This window comes from Notechis scutatus, chromosome 2, assembly GCF_049901735.1.
Source record: "Notechis scutatus isolate UNSWTSFEM ecotype Mainland chromosome 2, rNotScu1.2, whole genome shotgun sequence".
NCBI classification, from domain to species: domain Eukaryota; kingdom Metazoa; phylum Chordata; class Lepidosauria; order Squamata; family Elapidae; genus Notechis; species Notechis scutatus.
Window position 1 is genome coordinate 166,929,969 of NC_142010.1, and position 26,819 is coordinate 166,956,787.

At 40.1% G+C, this 26,819-nt stretch overlaps 1 protein-coding gene and 1 long non-coding RNA gene across 3 annotated transcripts; one reads left to right on the forward strand and one right to left on the reverse strand.

Annotated features, from left to right (window-relative positions):
* The first annotated feature begins 514 nt into the window (after positions 1-514).
* GNB3 (G protein subunit beta 3) lies at positions 515-25,776 on the forward strand. 2 transcript variants are annotated; one of them, XM_026686247.2, is made up of 10 exons: positions 515-698; positions 18,808-18,908; positions 20,964-21,002; positions 21,164-21,270; positions 21,795-21,858; positions 22,054-22,216; positions 22,726-22,792; positions 24,217-24,418; positions 24,615-24,831; positions 25,460-25,776. In XM_026686247.2, the coding sequence occupies exons 2-10, from the start codon at positions 18,852-18,854 to the stop codon at positions 25,564-25,566; spliced, it is 1,023 nt and encodes a 340-aa protein (XP_026542032.1). In that variant the 5' UTR covers positions 515-698; positions 18,808-18,851; the 3' UTR covers positions 25,567-25,776. The 2 variants fall into 2 exon arrangements, with proteins under 2 accessions (XP_026542032.1, XP_087810151.1); XM_087954025.1 differs by lacking the exons at positions 515-698; positions 18,808-18,908 and adding an exon at positions 18,920-19,095.
* Positions 5,808-10,226, reverse strand: LOC148132392 (uncharacterized). The gene is made up of 3 exons (XR_015747941.1): positions 10,105-10,226; positions 7,921-7,956; positions 5,808-6,911 (listed from the first exon to the last, which is right to left on the reverse strand). It is a non-coding gene; the product is annotated as an uncharacterized LOC148132392 (long non-coding RNA).
* Positions 25,777-26,819: the final 1,043 nt, after the last annotated feature.

A 26,819-nucleotide genomic window follows, 5' to 3' on the forward strand; every position in this document is an offset into this window, starting at 1 on the left:
GGTATTTATCTCAGGCTTGGGCCAAAGCTGTGGGTGAGATTAAAAGAGATTGAGGGCAAGATAATCCTACAGCAGCATCCCAGAGCACACCACTGCCAAAATGCTTTTGCCAGCCCACCTTCTTCTTCTGGTAACAGACAAAAAAAATTTGTCAGAATCGCTACCCGAGAAAGTGAGATCCCACTGTTACCCCTTCCCAGGTGCATGAGAGGAAGCCTCGTGGCTGCCCGCCTTTGGTTTCTCAATCCTTTTCTAGACCCATTCAAAACTGCATGTATGTTCTTCTCTCTGGATTATCTTAGCTGTATCAGTGCAACCTTAATGCAACAGAAATCAATTATATCAGCCTCTCTTGTTTTCTTTTTCCTTTTAAACAAAGCACATTATCATCTATCCTTTCCCTATCCACCTGCTTTGCATTAAGTCTCAATCCGATTTAGCCAACTCACTGGTGTCTGATTTAATTTGCCTGATGCTGCTCATGGAGTTGCTCCCACCCCTTGCCTTACAGCATCCCAGCTCCCCCAGAGAGATCTATCCAGGATGAGGATGAGACACTGAGAGTGAACGAGAGACATCAAGTGTGTAGACTGACGGCTAGTGCAGGAACAGCTGAAGGGAACTAGCGGTGTAGCCTGGGTCTCCTGCCCAGAGGGATCTGCTTTCCCCCTCTTCCAAGGAGCCACCCTTACATTACGGTAAGACTGCTGTGATACTCTCTTTTCTCTGTGTTCTTGAGAGTTGGTGCTGTTGTACTCTTTGGCTTCTCTTTTTGACTTGGAGTGCAAATAAGGTTTCTGAGTACCTGCCTTGGAATGTGTAAAAAAAAAGGCTACTGGGTATCTGCTTGAAGAGGAAGACTTAACTTGAGAAGATGAATGATAGGCCATTTCATTAGAATCATGGTCTTTCTCAGGGCCACCTTCACATGTTAATTTCAAAACTATAGACATGGTGGACAGGGAAATATGCCCTTTTAAAGGTGATGCTACAATTTTCAACCATGAACCAATATCCTGAGCCATTAAGGTTGTAAATTAAAGACTCTAGTAAAGTGGTATTACAGATGTTTTTCCATCCATATGTACTAGTATGAAGAAAGGATCTCACAGACAGATAGAGCAATGCTCTTCAGGGCAGAAATGATCACAACTCAAATATATAGGAACTTGGTTCCCATCACAGCATCTTTAGTACATGTGCCTTGAGCGTACCCATCAAATAAGAAATTATAAACATACCTGCACAGTATGTTTTGTGTTCTCATTCTTTTGGAGAGAAGCAGTTTTGAAAGAAGAGCTGTGGGACAGAAAATAGATAAGGGTAATTTTTTCATCCTTTCTAGCAAGATGTGGGTAATCTATCCAGTTCTATAGGAAGTCACCAGGGTGATCAATTACTACCTGCCCAAAGATTATATGGACTTCCAAGTCCTCTATTAATCTTCCTTTTATCATGTTTTTCCTTTTCTGTTTTGTTTAGCATGGACCTCACAAAAAAGGCCTCCCTCAAGAGGGAAAAATGGGTTGTTGAATGAATTAAAAGTGGAGTTGTTTAGGTTATCTATTATGTATTCTCCTGATATTGCTCTGTTTTGTTCAGCCTAGAAAGAAGTCATTTCAATTAGTGAGTATGCTTTGGATCTGTCCAAAAGTCCTTCTCCCATACATGAGGTTAAGAATCGCATACCCAAAATAATGTCTTAATGTCTCTACCCTTACTTGTCTTTATCTGTTATCAGGAAGCATATAGGAGGATAATGTGATATCAAATAAATTCCCAGTTTAGGAATAAGGGAACATACAGATGGAATAAGAAGGATCCAACCTTGTTTTTCTTACCACTATTCAATGAAAGCCTGAGGAGTATTTGGATTTAGAAAAAGCAATTCAAGTCCCTTGGAAGTTCACTGTTGAACAGCGAAATACACTGCAGCAGCTGGTAGACGATTGCTTTTTCAGACAGAACAAGCAATAAAAACAAGTCAAGGGTCTTATTGCTTTACTTTCAGTGTGCTTCCCCTTGATAAATGGGTAATTACTCTGTGGACACCTGTATTCCCATCACTGTTCAGCCAGGAAGTGCTCTAAGAGAATTTCAACCAGAAATCTTTCAGCCAAACAGATGCAAGGGACTTATGTATGTTGTACCTAGCGGCATAGAGGAAGGATTCAATGCAAAAAGAATAAGCTCCTTTTTGATTAAAGAGAGAGGCATGTGAAACTCTGAAATATTTATCTGACTTAATTCCAACTATTATATCTTGTCCAATTTAATAGTCCAAAAACTGCAGGCAACTTTGTTGCTCTGGAAGAAAATATCTATCCCAAACAATCTAAGCCTATTAATGTTTTAATATGACAACTAAGTTTTAACTTGTTTAAAATTACCATTCAGATTTAAGCAACAAAAAGGGAGATATTGGAAGATGCTACAATAAAGTAAATTCAGATAGTGTTGTCATAAAACTGTTTTTTTTTTTTTCAGATTGGATTGGTATTCTGTTTTATTCTCCCTCCCTTTCTCTTTTCCAGTTTTTCCTCTTTGAATGAAAATTACGTGATACACTCCATAAAGCTTTAGCTGCTTTAGGATTTATACTTAGTCCCAACATAGGCATTATAATACTGTTTCAAATGTGGATGTCCACTAAACTTGGATAAGTTTAAGGCATTGTATTATTATAAATTATAAATTGTCCTTATGATCCAGTCTATGTACTATTACAGATACTTGACCAATTACTCATCTGCCCTGAAACCTGCTTGTTGAGCAACTTTCTTCTTGTATGTCCACCCAACTACTCTCAAAAGGCACCCCTACATTTAAAGGCCAGCTTTCACTTTATGTAGCTGTGGGACAAAGCTCGTAGGGAAATAGATGGAAAGTTATTCTTATCCCTCGCTGTGGCTTCGTGTCCTAAGGCGGGAACAGTTGGTCCCTTGGAGAGATTTAAAGGTTCTCCTGGAGACCTGAGCCTAAGCTCTTCCGTACTCTTCTGCTATATTTAGCTCTTCCAATCCCTTCTCAGAAGTGACCCTGTGTCCCAGAATCCTATCTCCTGACAGTTCAGTAACTCTTCCACCAGGCAAGCATGACTCCTTCTGCAGGCCTAAAAACAGAACAGGAAGGAGAAAGAGAGAGAAAGAGAATATAAGAAACATCAGGTTAGGAAAACATAAAGCTACATTCATCTGAAAGAAGTAGCTATTGGCCAGTTAAACTATTGCTCCAATACATTTTGGTTGCAAATAAGCTCTATTACTGTAGAGACCTTATTTCTGAGCAGGTTCATTTAGCCTTGATATTGATTGCAATACATACCTCTAACATTTTTCTGTTTTTAACCTGTGTTATTCACAGGACGTACAAAAAATAATAATAACAGTAAAACAATACTGCTTAGTACCCGCATTATTATTCCAGTAACCCTCACTAAAAGTCTGTGGCTAAGAAAGAGCAACATACTAAAGATCACCTCCTTTCACGATCTTGGTGATATCTGAACCAAGGGCTTTCCAGTTCACAACTTACACATTTGGACACAGTGCAATGTTGCACTGACATTGGAGAAACATGAAATCTCTTCCCACATCCCACCCCCCAAAAACCCTCCACTTTCCTAAGCTGTTTATTTATTCATTTGTTTGTTTGTTATACTTGTATTCCTTATTTCCTCCAGAATCTCAAGACAGCATATGTAGCTATGGACTGGAATATTTTCATAGTATTGATATAGCATGTATAATGGAGGGAACCTCTATATTGAGCACTCTCCCATATTCCGGTCTTGTAAATTGGTAAACATATCCAAGAAAGGAAAGGACCAGCAGGTCGATTGTGCTAGTTGGAATACAGCAAAATCTCAAGCCAGATCTCAAGCCAGATAAGTTGGGTCATGATTCAGATCAGGTCTTAAAGCAAAGCAGGAACAAAGCAAAACCACACTTGTAATACTGTGTATAGTTCTGGTCAGCACAATAAAAAACAGATACAAATAAGTGATGGGTGAACGCTTATTAAAGAGAGGTCCAACCTAGGAATAAGGATGAATTTTCTGACAGTGAGAACAATTAATCAATGGAACAGTTTGCCTCCCAGGGTTGCGGATGCTCCATCACTGGACTTTTTCAAAAATAGACTGGACCACCATTTGACCAGGATGGTATAATAAGATGTCCTGCCTTGTGCAGGAGATTAGACTAGAACAAGGTCCCTACCATCCCTATAGTTCTATGTTCTAAAAGGTGGTATATAGAAAAGAGGCAAGGACAAGTCAAACCGTGGCTTTTGCCCAGTCAGAGAAACATCCAACCATTCTGTTGCATTAGATCTACAGCAGAAGTGGACATCTCTACTTTTTTACAACTTTGCTTAGGATATATTTTCAACATACACAGCCACTTTTTTTTTAATTGCTTCCTTTCACACTGCTTCTCCCACTATCAAAAAGTACAAGAGGCATTTTGAGCTCCCTACTATATTTGAACCAGTTTCCAAGAACAGAACATCCTCCAGAACAGTATGAGAATTCAGATGAGCCCCTATGAGCAAAACCTTGCCAGATGTTGCAGATTCAGATGAAAATGGACCTCCAAGCCTTTCTACTGCAAGAGGATTAACACTGTCAGGCAGAAGAGCAAAGGCCCAAAGGCGGCAAGAGAATGGGAAGTGGCAAGAAATGAAGGTGTCAGATGGTGCTCCATTCAAAATCCAAAAAAGAAATACTTAAGACTCCATTAATTAGAGAAAAGATATCTTTTACTGGAAGTCAAGTGGTAGCAACAAAAGAATTCTGAATCTGAGAAAATGAGCACGTAAATCACATATACAAAGTGTTGGCAACGTTCCCACCCCAATAGTTCAATTGGCTCATCCAATTAAAAGTTGTGTATAGCATCTCCAGGTGGTGATGAGGCCTCTGTCCGTTGACCTTGACATATTTTGATAAAGAGTTGCAGCTGTGCATAGCATAGGATAGAAGCCTAAGCAAGAACCTTCACCCCCCCCCCAACTTATACAGTTCTGTTTTGTAACACCTCCAGCTCGCTTCCCATAACCATGTCTCCCCTCCTCCCCCAGTTACTTATGACAGCCAAAAGATGCAAAGCAAAGGAAGAAAATCTTGAAGGCTGACAGAAGACTTTCTATTGTTGACATTAATCTTTATGTTACTGAAGAAGGAATGTAAATGAAGTCAGTCATAATGCATATACTGCCTTTCTAAAGGCAACAAAAGATACTACAAAAAGAGAATTTTCATAAAACACAAAGGTTAACGGAAACCAAGACCTACAAGATAAAAACTATCTGTAACATTAAATCTAAATCTTGGATATTTAAAATAAAACTTGGTTCTGTGGATTTCTTCCAGAAGAGAATCCCCTAACTGGCTGCTGTGCCACCACTGAGAAAGGCCTTTTCAGGTCAACACACACACACACACACACACACACACACACACATTATGCCTTAGGTAGACAAAGAAGACCCTCTTCTGATTTATTCATGTGGTTACATTCTCCAAATATTCTCTCAACAAAATGTCAATCCCTTTTGGAACAGGGCCAGTGTACAGCACATATTGTTCCTATTGTGATGGTTGAGATTTAATTCCATACCTGCACCTCCATCACATAAACATATTTGTTTGTCAATTTATTGCAAACACTCACATCTACCAGCTGCTGACTGTTGTAAATCAGGTTCTTTTCCTTCTGCAGTGGGAAGAAAGTTCTTTCTGCTGTATTGCTCTATCCATTGTATCTCTGCTTGAGAAGTTGACTGTATGCATCCCTTAATTTCCAGCAAGTTCCACAAAACTTCAGAAAACAGCTAGCAAACCATTTTGAGAGAGATTGATGTGCATCATGTTGACCTTCCATTGGTAATGATCCACCAATCCCACAAAGGATCTTGCTGCAGGACTCATTCTCACTGGGCTCATTGATTTTGCTAATGAGCTGCTCATTGCAGAAGTCAAAGAGAAGTTGACATAATTGACAGGTAGTGTGGCTTTTCCAAAACTTTGGTGAAACTTTGGTATATGAAATTCTGGGGGAAATTTGGATGACCATGTAAGATTCCACAGCCATAATCATATCTGGAAAATCCAATATGTACATGGCATCTATGGGTTTAAAAAGTTTGTTTGTTTGTTATGGGGTAAAGTATGTGTAACCTTTTGCCATATCTGCTTCCATTAGTTGTTATTCTATTCTGTTCTGTTCTGTTCTGTTCTACTCTATCCTGTCCTGTCCTTTCTATCCTATTTATTATATTATAATTAGAGAGCCAGCACTTTGATGTAGTGGAAAGAAAACTTGGCAATGATATTTCTAGTCAGTATGCCTAACTCTTTCTGAAGAACATAGGACAGAAGGCATTTGAAATATTGAGATGGAGAGTTCAAAGGGCAGACAATTAAGGGAGTTAGAAAGATGGGCCATCTGGAGGGAAGTAAGAATTGGCTTCTCACAATGCAGTTGTTTCTCTGATGCATTTTTAAGTCTGCTAGGATTTTTCTGTCTCCATGTCTGCAATTTACCTTTATGTACAGTAGATTAGTTAATGTGCACACAAAATCCCTTTAGATTTGCACTAAAATATAAGGTGCACAAAGGATGTCTTTTTCAAAGCATAGACATTTCTAATTCGTGTTTTCCAGGGCACAGCGTAAGTCATTTACTCAGATCCTTGTGGTATTTTATGGACAACAATTTCCAGGAAAAACAATGTGAACAAATGAGAGTTTAAGATAAGGAATACAACTGACTGGTTTCCTGGGAAAATATTAATCAGCCTTGAGAGTTAAAGTGGGCTGTGAAGATAAACATTGGAAAACTGGTGAAGCTAGCAGATCTCATGAGACAGAAGTGCTAGTGGGGTGATGGTTCACATCTCCCAGTGCCCTGAAAACAACTGAAAATCAAGCATTAGATGATTGGTTTGTTTAGGAAAAACAATAGCTGAAATAAAACAAGCTCTTTTTAAAAAAATTCCTAACAGACAGTTCAGAATAAACTTGAAATACACTATGAATTATTGTCTCTCCCATAGAAGAGAATCTGATATTTATATGCAGATCCAATATTTATGAATATCATCTTCCATCAAGGACTGTAAGGTTTTCTTTGATCTTCACTGGTTTGGTGACTCAGGAATGAAGTATAGATGTCAGGATATCAAGTATAGTATTTTATGGCAGCTGAACTAAAATTCTCATTATTGTCTTTTATCATTCCATGCTGACTTATAATTATGGGACGTGTAGTCAACATATATGAGGGCATCAGCTTGCAAAAAGCTATCTGTGGGTTTTTGTGTTTGTTTTAAATATAAAGTTCTCTATAGCGGGGTCCCCAACCCCCAGTCCATGGACTAGCAATGGTCCATGGAATGACAGTAACTGGGCTGCACAAACAAGTGAAGCCCCATCCATGGATGCAGGCAGCATATGAGAAACCATGCCCTCTCTAGTCCATGGAAAAAACTCTCTCTATGGAACTGGTCCCTGGTTCCCAAAAGGTTGGAGGCCACTCCTCTATAAGTCAGGTTGGAGGACCTGAACAAAGACAGGAATATTTTTTTATACTGTAGATTTTTAAAAAATCTTGCTTTCAAAATTGTAACTTGTCTTGTGGGACAAAATCTGCATCTGTAACACTGCATTCAGATTCAATCTCCTCCAAAGAAAAATGAACAATTCTGATTCTGAAACTGCTCGCGCTCAGTGCCGACAAGAGATACAGTTTTCCAATGCAAGGCTGGAGTTCTCCAAATGATCAGATGTCTTTGTCCATGTATTTGTCTTCTCTTACTACCTCCTTGCTGAGTCATTTAGATAGCATGAGTCCAACCACCTTCCCTGTAATCATCAAGTTAGATGCAAATCACTCAGAGACCACCTTGAAATCTAACCTGTTCATGGGACTCAGAGGGAAATTTCAAGGGAACCTGAAATTAAAAAGAATGGAAGACTGGAGAAAACAATGAATGATGTATTTCCATCCATTCAGATAATTTCCATACTGCATCCAGGCTTCTGAAATATACTCAAGTTCTCTTGATCTACCTAAAAGTAAACCTCAGTCATACTTTCCCCCTCTAACCATGTATTGGACAGAATTATAGCCTTAATCATTCTGCTTTTGCTATTTAGTAAGCTTCAACCTTGATCAATTATTAAAATGTTTTAAATATTTTAAAAATTGATTTAAACAGCATTTAAACAGCAGATTATTTTCACACTGAAAGTAATAAGGTACTCTGTTGCTTCAATACACACACACACACACACACCCATATAACACACATACACACAAACACACGCACATGATTTATTTTAAATTTTCATATGGCACTGTTTGGCTTAACAAAGTTTTGGATGCTGCTAACAACCCTAATTTCATAACATAGCTGAAGTTAGACAACTTGGTCTTCTTTGGTCAACTCATGGTCAAAACAGTGGATGAGGTCATGAGGACAAGAGTAAACTAAAATCTTCAAATTCAATTTGGATATAAATGGGATAGTTGATTAGCATTTGAAAATGATTTAATTAGGTGAGATAGAAGCTTAACTGAAAGGATTTAATAATTATATTTATACTGAGGAAAGTCAATAGTTAGGAATAAGCCTGATCAAATAGACGAGCCAATATTATTTCAGAGAATGGTCTCACCAGTTTAGAATTATAGTATTATTAATTAATAACTGAGAAAATGGCTCTTGTTCCTTCATTTGCCAGCAAAAAAATAATTATTGCCTTCCAGTGAATTTAATGAACCAATCAATTACCAATTACTACCAATACTGAATGTAAGGCTGAAATGTTTGGTACTTGAAATGGGGTAGCATTTCCCACTGTGAATGGAGGGTTTGGGCAGATTGGGTGTGGCTTTTTTTGTTGGAGGTGGCTGTGTCTTTAGGGGCCTTCCCACCCAGTTTGTGAAATTGAGTTATAAGGATCAGTTAGTTTGCTGCTCAGTTACTTTCCTTCCCGTGATGTGGAAGTCCTGCCTGAGCTCCTGGACACTGTATAACTGAATTGGTAGTGGAGTTTTCCAGGTTGATGGTGTTGGGGGACTTCCATCTGCCTTGTTTGTGGCCAGAGTCAGAGCTAGAAATTCATGAACACCATAGCAACCGTAAGACTTTATCCAACTTATAGAGAACAATAAAAGAGCAGGGGTCACACATTAGACCTGGCTTTTAGTCTTGAGGCAGTGGCATCATGATCTAGAGTTGGAGCATGTTAATATGTAGGGGGCGTGCATAAGCGCACCAATGTGCCTACCGTCCCTGTCCTATTGTTTTTTTTATTTTTCTTATATATATCCATTTCATGAATTCATAACTATGCAATACTTATAACTGTTATGTTATAATCGCTTGACAAAATAAATAAATAAAGTAAAAAAATAACATCCCTCTCGACCTTCTACAGGAGGGAGGGGCCTCTGTTCAGTCACCCTACCTAAGCAACTGATAGAACCAATAGGATTTGGGGTTATTCCCAAGATTCTGGTGCATGGTTTGTCCCTAGTACTTGGAATTTGACAACGGGACAATCTAAATGGATTCTCCAGGTCGTCCTTACTATGTAGGAGACTGATATTGGAGCATTGGAAAGATAAAGGTATGGTTCCATTTATTCAGTGGATTGAAAACCTGATTGCACTTGCCATCTATGAATGGATTGCCTGTAGACATAGACTTTGTATGGACAGATATAATGAAATACTTCACACATTTAATCAATATACAGTAGATCAAAGACATGAAAGTTATATGTTTTAGAAATGTATATATACTTGAATAATAATTGCATTAGAAAAGTATATAGAGAATTGTAATATTTACTGTTAAAAATTATAAATACTTTTCCTTTATTGTATTTTTCCATTAAAAATATTTTCTATGTATTTCTTTTCTTTGACAATATATGTATTTTTATCACAATTATCTTGATATTCTATGTTTCTTTCCTTTTTGTCATTATTTTAAAAGCAATAAAAATAAATAATTAAAAAAGGCTATGGTGCACAGTGTCAGCTCCTACGGGAGGTCGCTGAAACTGGTTCAATAAAACACTTTACTCACAGTCTTGATGTAGCAATGTGTGTTTATTTTGGCTTTCTCCACCAGCAGCAACAAATGGAAAGTCCGAGTAAAGCTAGCGCTGAGAGCGTCTGCCTCTCAGCACTGTTTATATTTCCCGTTCACCTCCCCATTAATTAGCTAACATCCGCCCTTAGCAAAACACCCAACAGCCATCTACAGCAATCTCGCACGCTACCAGCCAATCCCCCAAATAACACCTTCCCCCTCCCAGTGTCACCCGTCCACCCCAATCCACCCAATATCCCCTATGTGGAATGCTGACCAAACAAAAGCGATATCCCGAAGTATTTCCTGGCTGGTAAAGGAGAAGAGTGGGAGGTGTTGTGCTTAGAGCTTTGCAAAACGCCGAACAGCTGATAAGGCATTTTCCCAGCCAGTCGCACCAAAGTGGGGAGAGGCAGTTGAGCCTGGATTCGTCAGCTGTCATTGACTCGGGACCTTCAAGGTAGGCAGCTCTCCCCCAACCATAACGATGTGTTGGGCTTCATTCCATCGGCAGCGTTGTTGAAGCCCGACATGCGGCCCCCTCTACCATGTGACTCTCTGAAACAAAAATAGGAAATAATTATCTTGTATATACAATTCCCCCTCCCCAACCGCTTTCGTGGGATATTTCCTATGGAACCGCTGCCACAACCAAGGAGCGGACACATCTGTACATGGTATCCATGCTGCATGTGATAGTGGATACCCCTTCCAGCTAACTAGATATTGCAGGACACCCCATCATCGGCGTGAATCAAGTATCTTGTCAATTTTGTAATGATCAGCATGTACTGGTCCCGGCAGAATCGCTCTCGGTTCTTGTCTGGCCATATTAGCCAGTTTTAGTAGAGCAATGTGGAATATAGGGTGAATTCGTTTAAAACGGGATGGCAGTTGAAGCCTCACTGTTACCAGATTTATGATTCGTAATATCTGAAACGGTCCAATATATTTTGGTCCTAATTTCTTCTTATTTAAACCCAGCTGTATGTATTTTGTTGATAAATAAACCCAGTCTCCAATATTATATGGCTTTTGGTCGGATCGTTTCTTGTTGCTTTGGATTGCATATGCTTCCTGGGCTTTTTAAAATGTGATTCACACTGAATCCCATTGTTTCGCTATATTAGTTGCCCACGTAGTGGTATTGGGAGTTTCTTGTGACTGTGCAGCTTGCGGCCATTCCTGTATGGGTGTAAATTCCATCCCATTAACTATTTGAAAAGGGGAATAACTGGTGGTACTATGAACCACGTTGTTGTATGCAACTTCAGCGTATGGCAGTAAAGTTGTCCAATTGCTTTGTTGATAATCAACATAACATTGGAGATATTGTTTGATGGCCGCGTTCGCTCATTCGGCTGCACCATTGGTAGCCAGATGGTAGGCTATACTTAACCCTTGTGTCGATCCAATCGCATTGAGGAATTCACGCCAAAATTTGGATGTAAACTGCACTCCTCTATCAGATATAATCCGTTTGGGTACTCCATGTAATCGATATATTTGTTGTATGAATAACTGTGCTAGTGTTTTAGCCGATGGTATTCCTTTACACGGTATAAAATGTGCCTGTTTCAAAAATAAATCGATAACAGTCCATATAACTTGTACCCATTATTTTCTGGTAAATCCACTATGAAATCCATTCCGATTTCTTGCCATGGTTTCATCAGTTCCGATACAGACTGCAATAGACCCATCGGTTTCCCTATTTTAGTTTTATTTATCATGCAAGTTGGACAGGACTTCACATATGCTTCGATATCCGATCGCATGCCTAGATACCAAAACTGTCATTTTGCTAAATGTAAGGATTTCAGGAATCCATAGTGTCCTGCCTGCTTAACATCATGACATCTTTTCAGTACCACTGATCTCAATACATTTGATACATAATTTTTTTTCCCATGCCAGGCTATACCATCTTTCATTTTGATTTGATTTATGTTATGTGCCAACCAATCATCTTCTGCTAACAATACAGGCAGATCTGGCGCTAGTATAATGGCTTTAGTTCCTGTGACTCGATCAATTATTGGTATAAGCGGTTGGATTGTGTTCTCGTGTTGGCTACAATACTGTGGAAGTCAGGATAAAGCATCCACTATAAAGTTTTTCCCTGCTGGGACATGTTTCAATGTGAATCTAAACCTCTTAAAAAAATAAAGTCCAATGAACTTGTTTTGGCGATAAACGACGTGGATTTTGAGGGCTTCCAAATTTTTATGGTCAGTCCAGAGCTCGAACGGTTTTGGACTGCCCTCCAACAAATGTCTCCAGGTCAATAATGATCAACGAACTGTGAAAACTTCCTTCTGCCATATCGCCCAATTACGTTCAGTTGGGCTGAACTTACGAGAGGTGTATGCACACGGGTGTAAAACCCCATCTGTACCCCTTTGCAGTAGCACCGCTCCTACTGCTACGTCGCTGGCATCTGCCTGGATTACAAAGGGTAACTCAATATCTGGATGTTTTAACACTGGTTCCTTCACTAAAATACTCTTTTAAGTTGTCAAATGCCTGTTGACATACCTTTGTCCATGGCAGCTTAGTGTTTGCCTTTGTATCTTTAATTCCTAAAGGTTTTGTCTTTAATAAATCTGTCAGCGGTAGAGCAACATTGGCAAAACAGGGAATGAACTGCCAATAAAAATTTGCAAACCCCAAGAAACTCTGCAGCTGTTTCCTAGTGGTTTGGGCTTGCCACTTTAACACGGTTTCTACTTTCTTTGGGTCCATCTCAATACCTCATTCAAAAATATGGTAACTGAGGTAATCCAGTTGTTGAGTATGAAACTCGCATTTTGAGAGTTTCATGTAAAGTTGAGCGTCTAACAGTTTTTTGAGCACCTGTCTGACTAATTGGATATGTTCTTGTTCAGACTTTGAATAAATTAAAATGTCGTCCAAATAAACCAAAACTCCTCTATATAAATGTTCATACAACATGTTGTTTATCAGCTGCATAAATACAGCTGGAGCCCCTTGCAGTCCGAACGGCATCACCTTATAACAATAACTACCCAATGGACAATTAAAAGTAGTCTTCCATTCATCTCCTTCCCTAATTCATACTCGTAATATGCTTCTCGTAGATCAAGTTTTGTAAATATGCGACCTTGTGCTGAGGTGTTAAGTAGGTCTTTCATTAATGGTAATGAATATAACGGTTCTGCACAGATGGCATTTAACCCTTGATAGTCTACACATAAACATAAGCTGCCATCTTTTTTTTCATGGAATAACACAGGCGCTGCCACATGTGATCTACTTGGAGTGATGAAACCCCTTTTAAAAAAAATTTCGATATATTTTCTCATTTCTACTAATTCTTTGTGGGTCATGGAGTACATTCGTGGCTTAGGTAAAGGTGCACCTAGGATCAACTCTATATGGCACAATCTGTCGAGCGGTGTGGTGGTAAACAATCAGTGCCATCTTCTTCGAACACCTTGGCCAAATCTTTATATTCATAAGGGTAGGGTTGTACGGTTGATAATTCCTTTATCAATGCGTGTTCAGGAGCCCGCTGTGCTCCATGATGACTAGGTGGATGAGGGCCAACTGCTAGCATCAATTTCTGATACCCTCCTTCCCATTTTATAGTTGGTATACTTATCAAGGCAAGCTAAACCCAAGATTACTGCTTCACTCATATGAGGAACCACCACAAAAGAAATCCACTCCCAGTGTTCACCAATCACCATTTTAAGATATTCAGTTCTTTGGGTCGCTGGAACCCCACCTAATATGAACTGGTCCACCTGTTCAAATTTAATGGGTACATCCAATTTGATGACGTTTAAACTTAGTTTGTCCACCACCACTTTAGTTATCAAACATCTTGTGCACCCAGAATCAATTAGTGCCCCCACCTTGATTCCTTGTTCAGTCCGCTTATTCCATAGAAAAACAGGCAAGATAAAAGGATGGATTGGTTTACTCACCATCAGATCATCAGGTATACCACCTTCTAAATCACAGTTGGCTGGAACCGTAGTCAGTATACTGGAACTGTTACCCTCATTATGGTCCTCTGGTGATTTGCTTCTAACACCCCTCACTTTCTCCTGTCCATGCCAATCACTCCTAGTTTATCTGGTTCAGGCACTCTCTAGATCGAGTCGAGGCATTCTCTCTAATGTCAAAGGGGGTATAGGGCATGCTACAGCTTTATGCCCCGGTTTATTACATCGGAAACATTTCATTATTCCTCTACCACTTGGATTATGCCTTTAGTCTGGGGTTTTGTTACTGGATCCATAGTTTTACGTGTTTGGACATTGCTTTCAAGTTTAGGTTTCAAGCGTTGAGTCCATCATCTAATTCTATTGATACCTGATACCATTCGGTGAGCCTAACATGCGAGCCCCTGTACAGACAGGCTTGATGCAACTTAGAGTCCAGACCTTATTGAAATAGATGTATCAATAAACTTTCAGGTATAAGCAGTTTGCTAATCACCCTTCGAAATTCATTGACATATTCTCTGGCCATTCTTCCTTTCTGTTTTATGGCCAGAAGATCTTCTTCAGCTCATTTATCAGCTGTTGTGTCCTCGAATCTAGTTCGTAAGGTGGCCAAAAATTGCCCTATATCTCCTTACTCCTCTGCCCTGGTACAAAACAAATCAGCTGCCCATTTGTATGCCTCCCCCACCAATATTCCAGTGTGCAATAATCATTGACCAAGTGGAAGGATAATATTGACCATATAAGTCAAAATGATTCAATACCTGACCCAGAAATACAGCTACTTTTTGTGCAGACCCATCAAAGTAGCAGTCAGGGGAGGTGGTCCCCATCTTCCTGGTGCCTGCCCTCCCCAATGGGGCCCATACTCCATATCTCGTCTTTCTATAGAGCCAGATCTTATGGAATAACTTTCAGATCCCACACTTCTCTCATCTAATCCTCTAGTATGCAAATCTGACTGTTCCAAGCCTCTTCCTACATCAGATTCCCTGAATCCCATTGATTTTGGTGTGCCCAAAGAACTACTATCAGGAGTTAAGGCTTGTTTACGCCCAAAAGAGCCTCTATCTATGGGCCCTCGCAATGTCATCTCTCCGAACTGCTGATGTAAAAGTTCCAATGTGTCACTACGTGGAACCATCCACTGGCTGTCTTCTGCTCCAGACCACCGTTTCACTTTCCAGTTCAATGTTCATTCCATTTGGGGCAGCCCTTTTGGAGCGTAACTCCATTCACTCAAACGCACTTTTGGCCGCATGGCTGGCTGCGCTGCTGGCGGAATATCCTCCGTCTTCTCCCCAATATCCTCATGGTTCTGTCTCTGCTCACCTCTCTCTTCAACTTCCTCGCAAGCCTCTTCCTCCAAAAAATCAGGGTCTTTACCTTCTGCCATGATGATTCACCAATGGAGTAAATAGTAAGGGTCAGCGCTGGCTTTCTGTCAGCTCTTACGGGAGGTCACTGAAACTGGTTCATAAAACACTTTACTCACAGTCTTAATGTAGCAATGTGTGTTTATTTTGGCTTCCTCCACCAGCAGCAACAAACGGAAAGTTCTAGTAAAGCCAGCACTGAGATCGTCTGCCTCTCAGCTCTGTTTATATTTCCCATTCACCCCCCATTAATTAGCTAACATACGCCCTTAGCAAAACACCCAACATCCATCTATAGCAATCTCACGCGCTACAACCCAACCCCCCAAATAACACCTTCCCCCTCCCCGAGTGTCGTCTGTCCAACCCAATCCACCTGATATCCCCTATGTGGAATGCTGACCAGACAAAACGATATCCCAAAGTATTTCCCGGCTGGTAAAGGAGAAGAGTGGGAGGCGTTGTGCTTAGAGCTTTGCAAAATGCCGAACAGCTGATAAGGCATTTTCCCAGCCAGTCGCACCGAAGTGGGGAGAGGCGGTTGCGCCTGGCTTCGTCAGCTGTCATCGACTCGGGACCTTCAAAGTAGGCAGCTCTCCCCCAACCATAACGACGTGTTGGGCTTCATTCCGTCGGCAGCATTGTTGAAGCCCGACACACAGTCTGGCTAAGATCTTGGCTGCAGATAAGGATAAGCATGTGATAAGGGCCTTAGACCAGTTTGTGCCTATGTGGATTCTGTGATTGCAGATCCTGTAGAGCTCCCTGATTTATAGAGCAGCTCTGGGAAATGAAACAATGCAGGAGATGCCTAGAATGTAGCTGGAGGAAGACCAGGAGTGAAGCTAACCAAACACAGGTGACAGCCTTTGTTAGCACTTACCTTGGGTGATATATTCATCCTAGCCCTTCTGGATGTCTCAGCAGCTTTTGAAAACATTAGCTATTGTGACTTGTGGACTTCAACTCCCAGAAGTCCACAAGTCTTAAAGCGGCCAAGGTTGGAGACCCCTGAGCTATGATATCTTTTTATACCTGTACAAGACATTGAGAATGAAGATACTTTTCCCTTTGTTGTTTCCATTATAGTACATTCCATTATGGCACATGGCAGTCTTCACATGGCATTTGTTATGGTCTCTTAAGGTCATTGTCCTTAAGCTGCCAAGTCATTTTTTTCTGGAATTTCACTGAATTTGGGATTGGCTCCTTTCTCTGTTGTAGAAACTTTGGTTTCTCCCAACCTCCTGCTGTTGAAATCCTTCTAGTCAGAGTTGGTATTCAGCAGGTTCTGACCAGTTCTGGAGAACCGGTAGTGGAAATTTTGAGTAGTTCAGAGAACCAGCAAATACCACGTCTGACTGGCCCCACCCCATCTATTCTCTGCCTTCCGAGTCCCAGCTGATTAGCTGGGTCTTCTTTTGTTGCCCTGCACAGGAGAACGGAGCTGGAAAGCAGGTTAGTGGGGTGGGGAGGGAATGGGGATTTTACAGTATCCTTCCCCTGCCACACCAAGCCACACCCACCAAGCCACACCATGCCCACCAAGTCACACCACACCCACCAAGCCATGCCCACAGAACTGGTAATAAAAATTTTTGAATCCCACCATTGCTTCTAGTAGATTTTGTAGCAAGCCTGGGCTTAATCCCACTAGCTGATCCTGCTAAACTCTTATAACTATGGTATAATGTTGTGAATGAACAATAACTCCACAGTTAATCCTCCCCTGAAAGCAACCTGATTGATTTGGTGCAATTGGTTGCCAAAAGATAATTAATTTCTAGAGCAGTATTTCTTGAGTTTGGCAGCCTGAAGATGTTTGGACTTCAACTCCCAGAATTCTCCAGCCAACTAATTTGTTGGTCCACACATTTTCAAGCTGCTGAAGTTTAAAAAAACAACAACCTGCTCTTAATAGAATAGAGTGGAGTGGAGTGGAGTGGAGTGGAATGGAATGGAATGGAATAGAATAGAATAGAATAGAATAGAATAGAATAGAATAGAATAGAATAGAATAGAATAGAATAGAATAGAATTCTTTATTAGCCAAGTGTGATTGGACACACAAGGAATTTATCTTTGGTGCATATGCTCTCAATGTACATAAGAAAAAATAAAATACATTCATCAAAAATCCTAAGATACAATATTTAGTGAAAGTCATAGGTTACTATAAGCAATCAAATCATACATAGGTTACTAATACGCAATCAAAACGTACTAGGAAAACAAATAAAACAATATAAATTGTAAAGATACATGGTTATAGTCATAAGTGGGAAGAGATAGGTAATAGGAAGGATGAGAAGAATATTAGTAATACAGTCTTCCTAAGTAATTTGACAGTGTTGTGGGAGTTATTCAAGTAAAAGTAGGGTTGCCAACTACTCAGTCTGCAAAAACTGGCAGGTGGACTTCTTTCCTAGCATGGAGATCTGCCCCCCCAGATGACATTCACATTGATGTCACAGCAGCAGGAATCAATTACAAATACTAGCACATCAACAGCAGGCTGTAGCTGGAAGCAGCAGGGTAGACAATTGAGGGAAACCTGGTGGAATGATGTGGCTGAAGGCTAACATTATGCAAACACGAAGAAATATTAAATGGACTGGCTAAACTATTGCAGAAAAAATATTTGGCTTTGCAACAATAGATATCAGTTTGTTGAGTTGGTTTCATGTTTAAATGAAAAAAACAACAGCCCCAGAGCAGATAGATAGAATATTTTTTGTGTAGTGTTATGGCTTTCCATATGAAGCCCCCTTTTTGTTCCCAGCAATACATGACTCACTTACAATCATATTATGTGTGCAATGACTCATCCTGCTTTCTTACATATCCAAGTATGCATAATAAGAAGTGGTGGCAACATAACATTTACTGGAGTCAAATTTGGCTAAGTGAACTTCTTCCACTGATTTGTGGCAGTTTGCTGATTTGCTTTGACCCAGAACTATAGGAAGGTGTGACTTCCATTTTTTATGCCTTCTGTTACATAAGGGAGCGCTGTTGATTCACTATTGGAGATCTTGTAAACATTAAAAAAAACCTGATGGCGCAGTGGTTAAAATGAGTATTGCAGGTTAATTCACTTCTCACAGCCTGGAGTTCGATCCTGACAGGCTCAAGGTTGACTCAAGGCCTTCCATCCTTCTGATGTCAGTAAAACAAGAACCCAGATTGTTGGAGGCAATATGCTGACTCTGTAAATTACTTAAAGTGTGCTTTAAAGCACTATGGAGTGGTATATAAGTTTAAATGTGATTGCTATAGCTATAAAAATAAACCAAGATTTCACATTCTTAGGGTTTTTCCTCTTTCTCCTTTAATCTCAACAGGGCCCAGGGGACTGCAAGCAAAAGCTGAAAATTAGTCTGTCACGATGGGTGAAATAGAGCAGATGAAGCAGGAGGCTGAGCAGCTGAAGAAGCAGATTGAGGTAATGCTGAGAACAAGAGGGAAATGGCTGAGATAGGACCGTTTTCCACCACTTTAAGTAAGGATAAAGGCTGACCTATGAAACCCTCATTCATATTTCATCTATAACATCATAAGCAATCTCCTCAGCCTCAGCTCCCTATGTGCAACACGGAGGATGGTGTTGTGGAGCGGCGGAATAATCTGAGGTAAACACGGAGCGAACTTCAGCTTTTACTTTATTGCAGCAATAAAGGGTTGCTGCGGCTGCCGCACTAACAAGGTAGCCAGCTGGCAGACAACAGCTGATGCCATTTGACAGCTCCCTTTTATAGCCGGCTGTCAAACGGCATCAGCCAATAGGAACGGTCCGTGTTCCCGCTGGAAACACGGACCGGAGTGAAGACTTCAGCTCAGTCTTTTCCGAACGCCACAGATGGTATCTCACACAATTATTTTAAAGATTACAACTCAGATAATGCACATTAGTCAGTGTTAGATAAGTTTAAACCTGTAAGCACCATATTCCTGAAAATGTCCTTGGGACCTCCCAGCCTCATTGCTGTGGTTCATCAGGTGGTTCTTATTTTTATTTGTTTTTATTTTTAGCCAATTTGCTTTAGTGGTGAAGGTGGTGACCTAGAAAACGGGAAGCTGTGAGTTGTAGGCCCACTTTAGGCATGAAAGCCTGCTGCGTGACTCTAACAGATTTAACAGATAATCAGAGTTGGAAGGGACCTTATAGGTCATCTAGTTCAACCCCCTGCCCAAGCAGGAAACGATACACCATTTCTAATAAACGGCAGTCCAATTTATATGAACTGTTGTAAGTCGAGGACAGCCTGTATTGTTTCAATTTACATTTGACTCTATCTGCACACACCTAAGATGTCTGCAGCTTTACATTGCTTAAGTGCTTTGCAACTACCAAAAGAGAGAAACTGACAGAATCCTGGATTTGTAAAACCCAAGTGGATCCTAATCTTCAACCAGTCCAGAAGCTAATTCAAGACTTTTGTCCAATTACATCTTTTTTTTTGGCCTAATCTTCATCACAGGGCTGTTATGAAAACAACTCATTTTACCTACTTAGGAAGAAAAGTGGTGAAAAAATACAGAGTTTGGCAACAAGTGGACTGTTATCAATTGTTTTTCAAAGAAAATTGAAATGTTGATTATTGAAGGGCAATTTCATCATACAGGAGCCTCTGGGAAGGGTTCTTTGCTATACTTTTCACTCCAAAGTCTAGTCAATGCTCCCCCACTCCACCACCCCATACTTGGGATTGATTGTGATCTTTGATCTCATGTTATTTATTTTTTGGGAGCAGACTTGATATTTTTGACTTTGTTCTGGCTTATTTGAAATCACAACAAAATGATATTTTTTAAAAAAATTACTACAGACAGGCCATGTTTTCACTCTCAGGAATATTGTTTCATCCCACTCTTTCGCTCTCTGGCCCAAGTCATTATTCTCTCCTTGTACCCAAGATACCATTCCTGCAGCTGGCCTATTCCTACAATATGTAGTTTAGAACTTAGCTTCTTACAGCCAAGGTAGCCATATGAATCTATCGTCATGATTACTTGGACATGTGCACAGCAATACAATTGCCATATACTCTCATGTAACTTTAACAATTCACATGGACTTTTAAAAGACAAAGGAATGGTGGTCAAGCAGCTAGGAAGCTGTGGGAACATTTCAGTACTTCTCAAATCTTATTTGTAAACCACCAGATAAATGCATGTCAATATATGTATAAAATACTGAAAAACATGGGTGGGGGTGGGGGGAAGAGAAAGCAATTGCTTGTATTTTGTTTTTGTAGGGATTTGGGTTGAGGGAATTTTGTTACTCCAAGTCACCAGTTGCATTACATTCTTTCTACTCTCCTATTGGTCAGCTGGAAGGGGAAAAACCTGAATTCTGTTTGAGTGAAGGGTGTTCTCTGCTCTTAAAGGCTGAGATAAATGAAGACGGTCACAGATTAGTTTGAAACTGCTTCATAAAGGATAGCAGGTAGAAATGCTGGGGGTATAAAAATTTCATCTCTTGCCTTTTTTCTTTCAGGAAGCTCGAAAAGCTTGTGCTGATACTACACTTGCTCAGGTAGGAAATGCTAACAGTATATTACTCTGTTTAAATCAAGTTTGCCTAAATGGTTATGTCTAACACAAGTTCAAGAGAACTGCAGGTTCAGCAACTGACTTGATACAGCCCATTAGTGAAAACCTTTAGAATAAGAGTTAAATTTCTTCTTCCCTGTATAGCTTGTTGCTGACATGGAAGTGGTTGGGCGCATACAGCTGCGGACACGGAGAACTCTGCGTGGACATCTGGCCAAGATCTATGCTTGTCACTGGTCCACAGATTCCAAGTAAGGAATGGTATATAGCAGTGTTTCTCAGCTTCGACAAATTTAAGTTGTATGGACTTCAGCCCCAGAGTTGCTATCTTATTCCATTGAGTCCCTTCCCAGTGAACCAGCCCAACTACTCAAACAAATTAGCTCACCAAAGGCTCTTATTATCTGTGCTAGAAAGCACCAATGACTCTATAATAAGTTCCTTTCTAACTGTGTATAAAATATACGTCATTCATTTCATGAAGTCTATACTGAAAATGTAAATTGGTTATCATACAATAGAAATAGCAGCAAAATGAATAATTCTGTATTCTGAACTATACATGTAAACACACACACACACCCCAGTCACACTTCTACCTTCCCATCCCTTGACTATGAATTCTTTGCTGTAAGATGGAGAACAAACTTTACTATAAGATGGTGAAGAAAATTACCTTGAAGATGCATTGTACGAGAAGGTTGTGGGGTGGAGAGGTGGACTTGATGCAGTTTAACCTTTAGATCCCAATGATAACATCTTTCTTCTCTTATAGACTTCTGGTCAGTGCTTCACAAGATGGAAAACTCATTGTATGGGATACTTATACAACTAACAAGGTAGGAGATACATCAGCAAATAGATGATACGTCCACAATCTGTTAGCAAGCAATGCTAGGAATGAAAAGTGACTGCTAGCATTTTGCCTCTGAGTCTACTTTCTAGAATCTAGACTATTCCTATTATAGCTGTTGCTTTTCTCATCTCTGACCAAGGAGCTAATGGTGGATTTCTGTCCTACTCTTTAATTGCAGGTTCATGCCATCCCTCTCAAGTCTTCTTGGGTCATGACGTGTGCCTATGCTCCATCAGGGAATTTTGTGGCCTGTGGAGGTCTTGATAATATGTGCTCCATCTATAACCTCAAGAGTCGTGAAGGAAGCGTGAAAGTGAACAGGGAGCTCGCAGCTCATGCAGGTGATCTTTTGCTCTAAGTCTTGGTGAAGCTGTAGCTACAATCCATGAAAAAAAAAGGAAAGCAAAATATTATATTGCAACAGGAATGGTTGAGAAACTCTACAACTTCCATTTAAAACATGTTTTTGTAGCTCTCCAGATGAGGAATAAAAAAGAATTTGAGAATTTATACATTGTTGCTCCAACAATGAAAAGTTGGTTGCAAGCTTATGGAATTACATCTGAATTAACATCTCAGAAGCCAGAGACTACTCTGGATAGGGTGTCTGATGGTTCCATGTGACCAGCAGAAGCAGGATAAAAGATAATAATTTAAATATAAATAGTATAATTTTATAGAATGAAAAATTCTCATTTTTTTCAGCCACATAATTAAATTACAATGTGCTGCAAAATCCAGCTTCTGTTGATAAAAAACAAAAACAAAATATCTCTGGAAGAAAATGTGCCCTGTATAAGTCTTAGCCTCTTTCTTCCCTTCAACAACATTCCTTACTCCTGCTCTGCAGGCTATCTCTCCTGCTGCCGATTCCTGGATGACAATAATATTGTAACTAGCTCTGGGGACACCACTTGGTGAGTACTTCTGTTTACGGTTGTATGAACTGGCCAGCAAGCAACCATATGGGTATCCTTATTTATTTAGCAATAGCAATGTCATTTAGACTTATATACAGCACTTTTTGCACAGTTTACAATGTCAGCATATTGCCCTCAACTATCTGGATCCTCATTTTACCGACCTCAGAATGGAATCAACCTTGAGCCCCGTCAGGATTGAACTCTAGGAAGTTGGCAAAGTGTGCCTATAATACTGCATTCTAACCACTGTGCCACCAGGGCTCCTACCTATTTTTTATTTTTATTACCTAACTCAGCTAACTGCTACTATGCCTTAAATCTAGGTTTAATACTCTAACCCATGGGTGTCAAACTTGCCATGTCATGTTGCCGTCATGTGATATTTTGTGATGTTTTTCCCATTCACGGAGTTGGGGTGAGCAGAGCCTGTGTGTGACGCATCTGGCCCATGGGAGAACAGTTTGACACCCCTGCCTCACCTATCCCACCCTTCTCTTAAATTGGAGGTCTTCAGATATGTTCTATTCCCATAATTCTCAACCAGGATGTGGTGGCCAGTCTGAATTAGAGAAAGCTAAGGGAGGACCAAAAATCAATTTTGTTTCAAAATGTTAAGACTCTGCTGGTGGCACTTCCTTGCCTCACCCAAATTCTTCCTTTGAAGGGTATTGTAGCTGCTGCTTTCTTTTTTCTTTTTTAAAGTATTGTTTGCATACTCATTGCATGATGATTTCATCTCTACTTGGTTCTAAGGAATCAATGGGAATAGCTGTTTTCATCAAACTCTGACAGCAGACTCTGCCACTGCTACTTCCTTTTTATGTCATCCCCTAGAAGAATCTGTCAAGCATAGACACCCAACCTAGGCCCCATTTGTGAAAGCCAATAAAGAAAAAAAGTCTGCTGAATTTTGCTGCATGAAGAAAAACCGGTGAAGAATGTTTAGCTCTGCTAGCTTCCACAATCTATTAAGTTATTCTGCCTCTCAGTCACTCACTCCCATTTGGCACAGTTTTTGGTTGCTCTTCCAAAGGGGTAGAAGTGATTAAGAGATCTTTGGCTGAATCTAACTTTAGATCAAAATGTCCAAACTGCATAACGAGAGGACCCTTTTGCAATTAGGAGGCTGTTCACATATTTAAATGTAGGAAAAATAGAAGGGGGAAGATATGCTGGAGATGTTTGCGGTCTTGAGTTATTTGTAAAAATAATAAAAGCAGGATACAAATGAATGAATGAAAGAATGAATGAATATCCTACTTTATGTATTATTCACCCTGAGTTTATAGCAATTTTATTGTTAGATTACTTTTGAATACAGCTGCCTAGATCTGTAAGTATTCCATGCCTGTACCAAATATGAAGATGATCGAAATAGCTACTCAGTTCAGCTTAAGCCACTTCTTCTTCCTCTTCAGCATGCTGTGGGATATTGAAACAGGGCAGACGAAGACCACATTCATAGGACACACTGGGGACTGCATGAGCCTGGCAGTCTCCCCGGACTTCAAGCTTTTCATTTCAGGAGCCTGTGATGCCAGTGCCAAGCTGTGGGACATCCGAGAAGGAGCTTGCCGCCAGACATTTACAGGACATGAATCAGATATCAATGCCATTTCAGTAAGTTTCTGAAACCCTTCCTTGAACTGAGGGTGGAAGTGAGCTGGACCCTGAAACAATGTCAAAGATTAGGGCAGAAATAACCTGCAGAAGACAACAGAAGCAAATGATATCTCTTTCTGTGTGTCTCTGTCTCTGTGTGTGTCTCTGTCTCTATTTCTGTCTCTCTCTCTCTCTCCCCCCACCCCACACCTAGTTCTTCCCCAGTGGGGAAGCCATTTGCACTGGTTCAGATGATGCCTCCTGTCGCCTCTTTGATCTTCGGGCAGACCAAGAGCTCATCAACTTTGCTCATGAGACCATTGTGTGTGGAATTACCTCAGTCGCTTTCTCCCGCAGCGGGCGCCTCCTCCTGGCCGGATATGATGATTTTAATTGCAATATCTGGGATAGTCTGAAAGCAGAACGTGTGGGTGAGTCATGGCAACCGTTTTTTTTTATATTCACAGAAAACTGTACACAGAGTAATGCATATCCATTTGGGAACAGGCTTTTTAAAAAAAAAACCAAATCATGACCTAATATAATCTAAAATTAGAAGAATGGGAGACTGAGCAAAATCAAATGTCAGTTTCCCTTATTCCAACATGAAAGTGTTCCTTTTTCCTGACCACTCTTTAATGCACAGCTCAGTTCTAACCAATCTGTCGGTTGTTGGAATGCTGGCATATAGGTTGCATATTGTTCCTCTCTGAGTTATCAAGAAAGATGAGTTATAGTCCGCTGCAGATGGATTTCATACATCCCTTGTCTGTGTGGAGCCTTTCCTCTAGATAATTGTGCCATCAGAGGGAAGGTGAATGACAAGTGAGGGCCACCTGTGCTACCCAAAATTTGGAACTCTGCTTAGAGATCTGCTGAGTTCAGGCAAAATAATTTTCCTCCAAACTAATTCACTGCCTCTCCAAAAACTGTGGGTCTTGTCTTTTCATCTCATCAATATTGTGGTTCTTAGGGTGTTTTAATATTGTGCTTAAAACATTAAATTATCCACCTTAATCATCACAGCAGATCATGAACCATTATTATTTAAACCTACAGGCCTTCTGTCTGGACACGATAATAGGGTGAGCTGTTTGGGAGTAACTGCAGATGGCATGGCTGCAGCAACTGGCTCTTGGGACAGTTTCCTGAAAGTTTGGAACTGAAGATGCTGTGTGAAAAGAAGAATGAATTTGGAGAGGCTTTTTCAGATATATCTTTGAGTACCACAATTGACATTTTTATTCTATGCAGATATTGGTTCAAACTTACCTCCCTAAGGAGAAGCTCAGGGAAAGAATCCCCACAAGTCAATTCTTCTGATACTCTTTGAAACCATCCCCAAATTCAGAGGTCCATTTCTGTGACTGCCTCCAGATGTGACATCAGCAAGATAACAGTTCCTACTGACCCTACCCAAATTAGAGACCCTCAAGATCCCTTATTTCCCATCCCCAAACTTCTGATTTTCCATGTTTTTTTTTTCCATTTTACCACAGACTTCAGACACATCCAACTATAATTTGTCCTTGGATGTGTCTTCAAGTGGTTTATCACAGGAAAGTATTCTACAATGAACTTTATTCACTTTTCTCTTGGAGAAATATATTAGCTCATTGTTTTACTCTACACATTGTCTGGGAAGGAGTTTGTTGCTCCTGTTTTGAGCACCAGAGCCAGGAATGCTTAATGTCATCTTATCGATTATCTGCGTATAGTTATTTTTCTCATCCCACTTAATTCCACATCTTGCACACTTAGCATTCCAGCATTCTTTAGGTTCCTCCTAGTCACTGCTTTATGATGTAATTATTATAAAGTTGTTTTATAGCCCAGGCAAAATAAAACTGAAACATTGGAAAGACTGGCTCAAGTTGCATTATTTGAGGCCATGTTCTGGAGCTCAGGCTTGGGCAGAATTGTTCAGAAGATTCAGAATTCAGAACAAGTATACCATTAAGCTCTGTATTGTATTGCATTAACACTATATTGTAATTAGGGATAAAATACAGAACCTTAGAACCTGCACTAGGAACTTTCTGCTGTCATTTATTTATTTATTTATACCCATTTAGATGAATTTCTTTGAACATTTTGACTTTTTTTCCTCAGCTTTTTGTGGCCTGGACCAAACTGTTGTTTATAAGATAAGATTCTAACATCTGTTGGCTCTTATGTCTTTCTTCCTGTTACTTCTCACAATCCCACCTTCTCACAATCTCTCTCATATATTACCATGGCATTTAAGAATCAGATCATTTTAAGAGCAGATGAAGATATATCTTAATGTACTCACTTTTCTATGGGCAGTAAGAAGTTCTAGAGACACCAGTTTAATTTCCTTTGGAGCAAAACAATTAATCTTTGATGGTTATAGTCTGAAACCAATAGAATGGATTCACAGAACACTCTATGACAG

What these genes read in the sequence shown, in the direction of transcription:
- GNB3 (XM_026686247.2), top strand. Translation starts at nt 18,852, where the DNA reads ATGGGTGAAATAGAGCAGATGAAGCAGGAGGCTGAGCAGCTGAAGAAG. An exon ending in CACTGGTCCACAGATTCCAA is followed by an intron (nt 21,271 to 21,794) that starts GTAAGGAATGGT and finishes CTTCTCTTATAG; the next exon opens with ACTTCTGGTCAGTGCTTCAC. An exon ending in TCTGAAAGCAGAACGTGTGG is followed by an intron (nt 24,832 to 25,459) that starts GTGAGTCATGGC and finishes TTAAACCTACAG; the next exon opens with GCCTTCTGTCTGGACACGAT.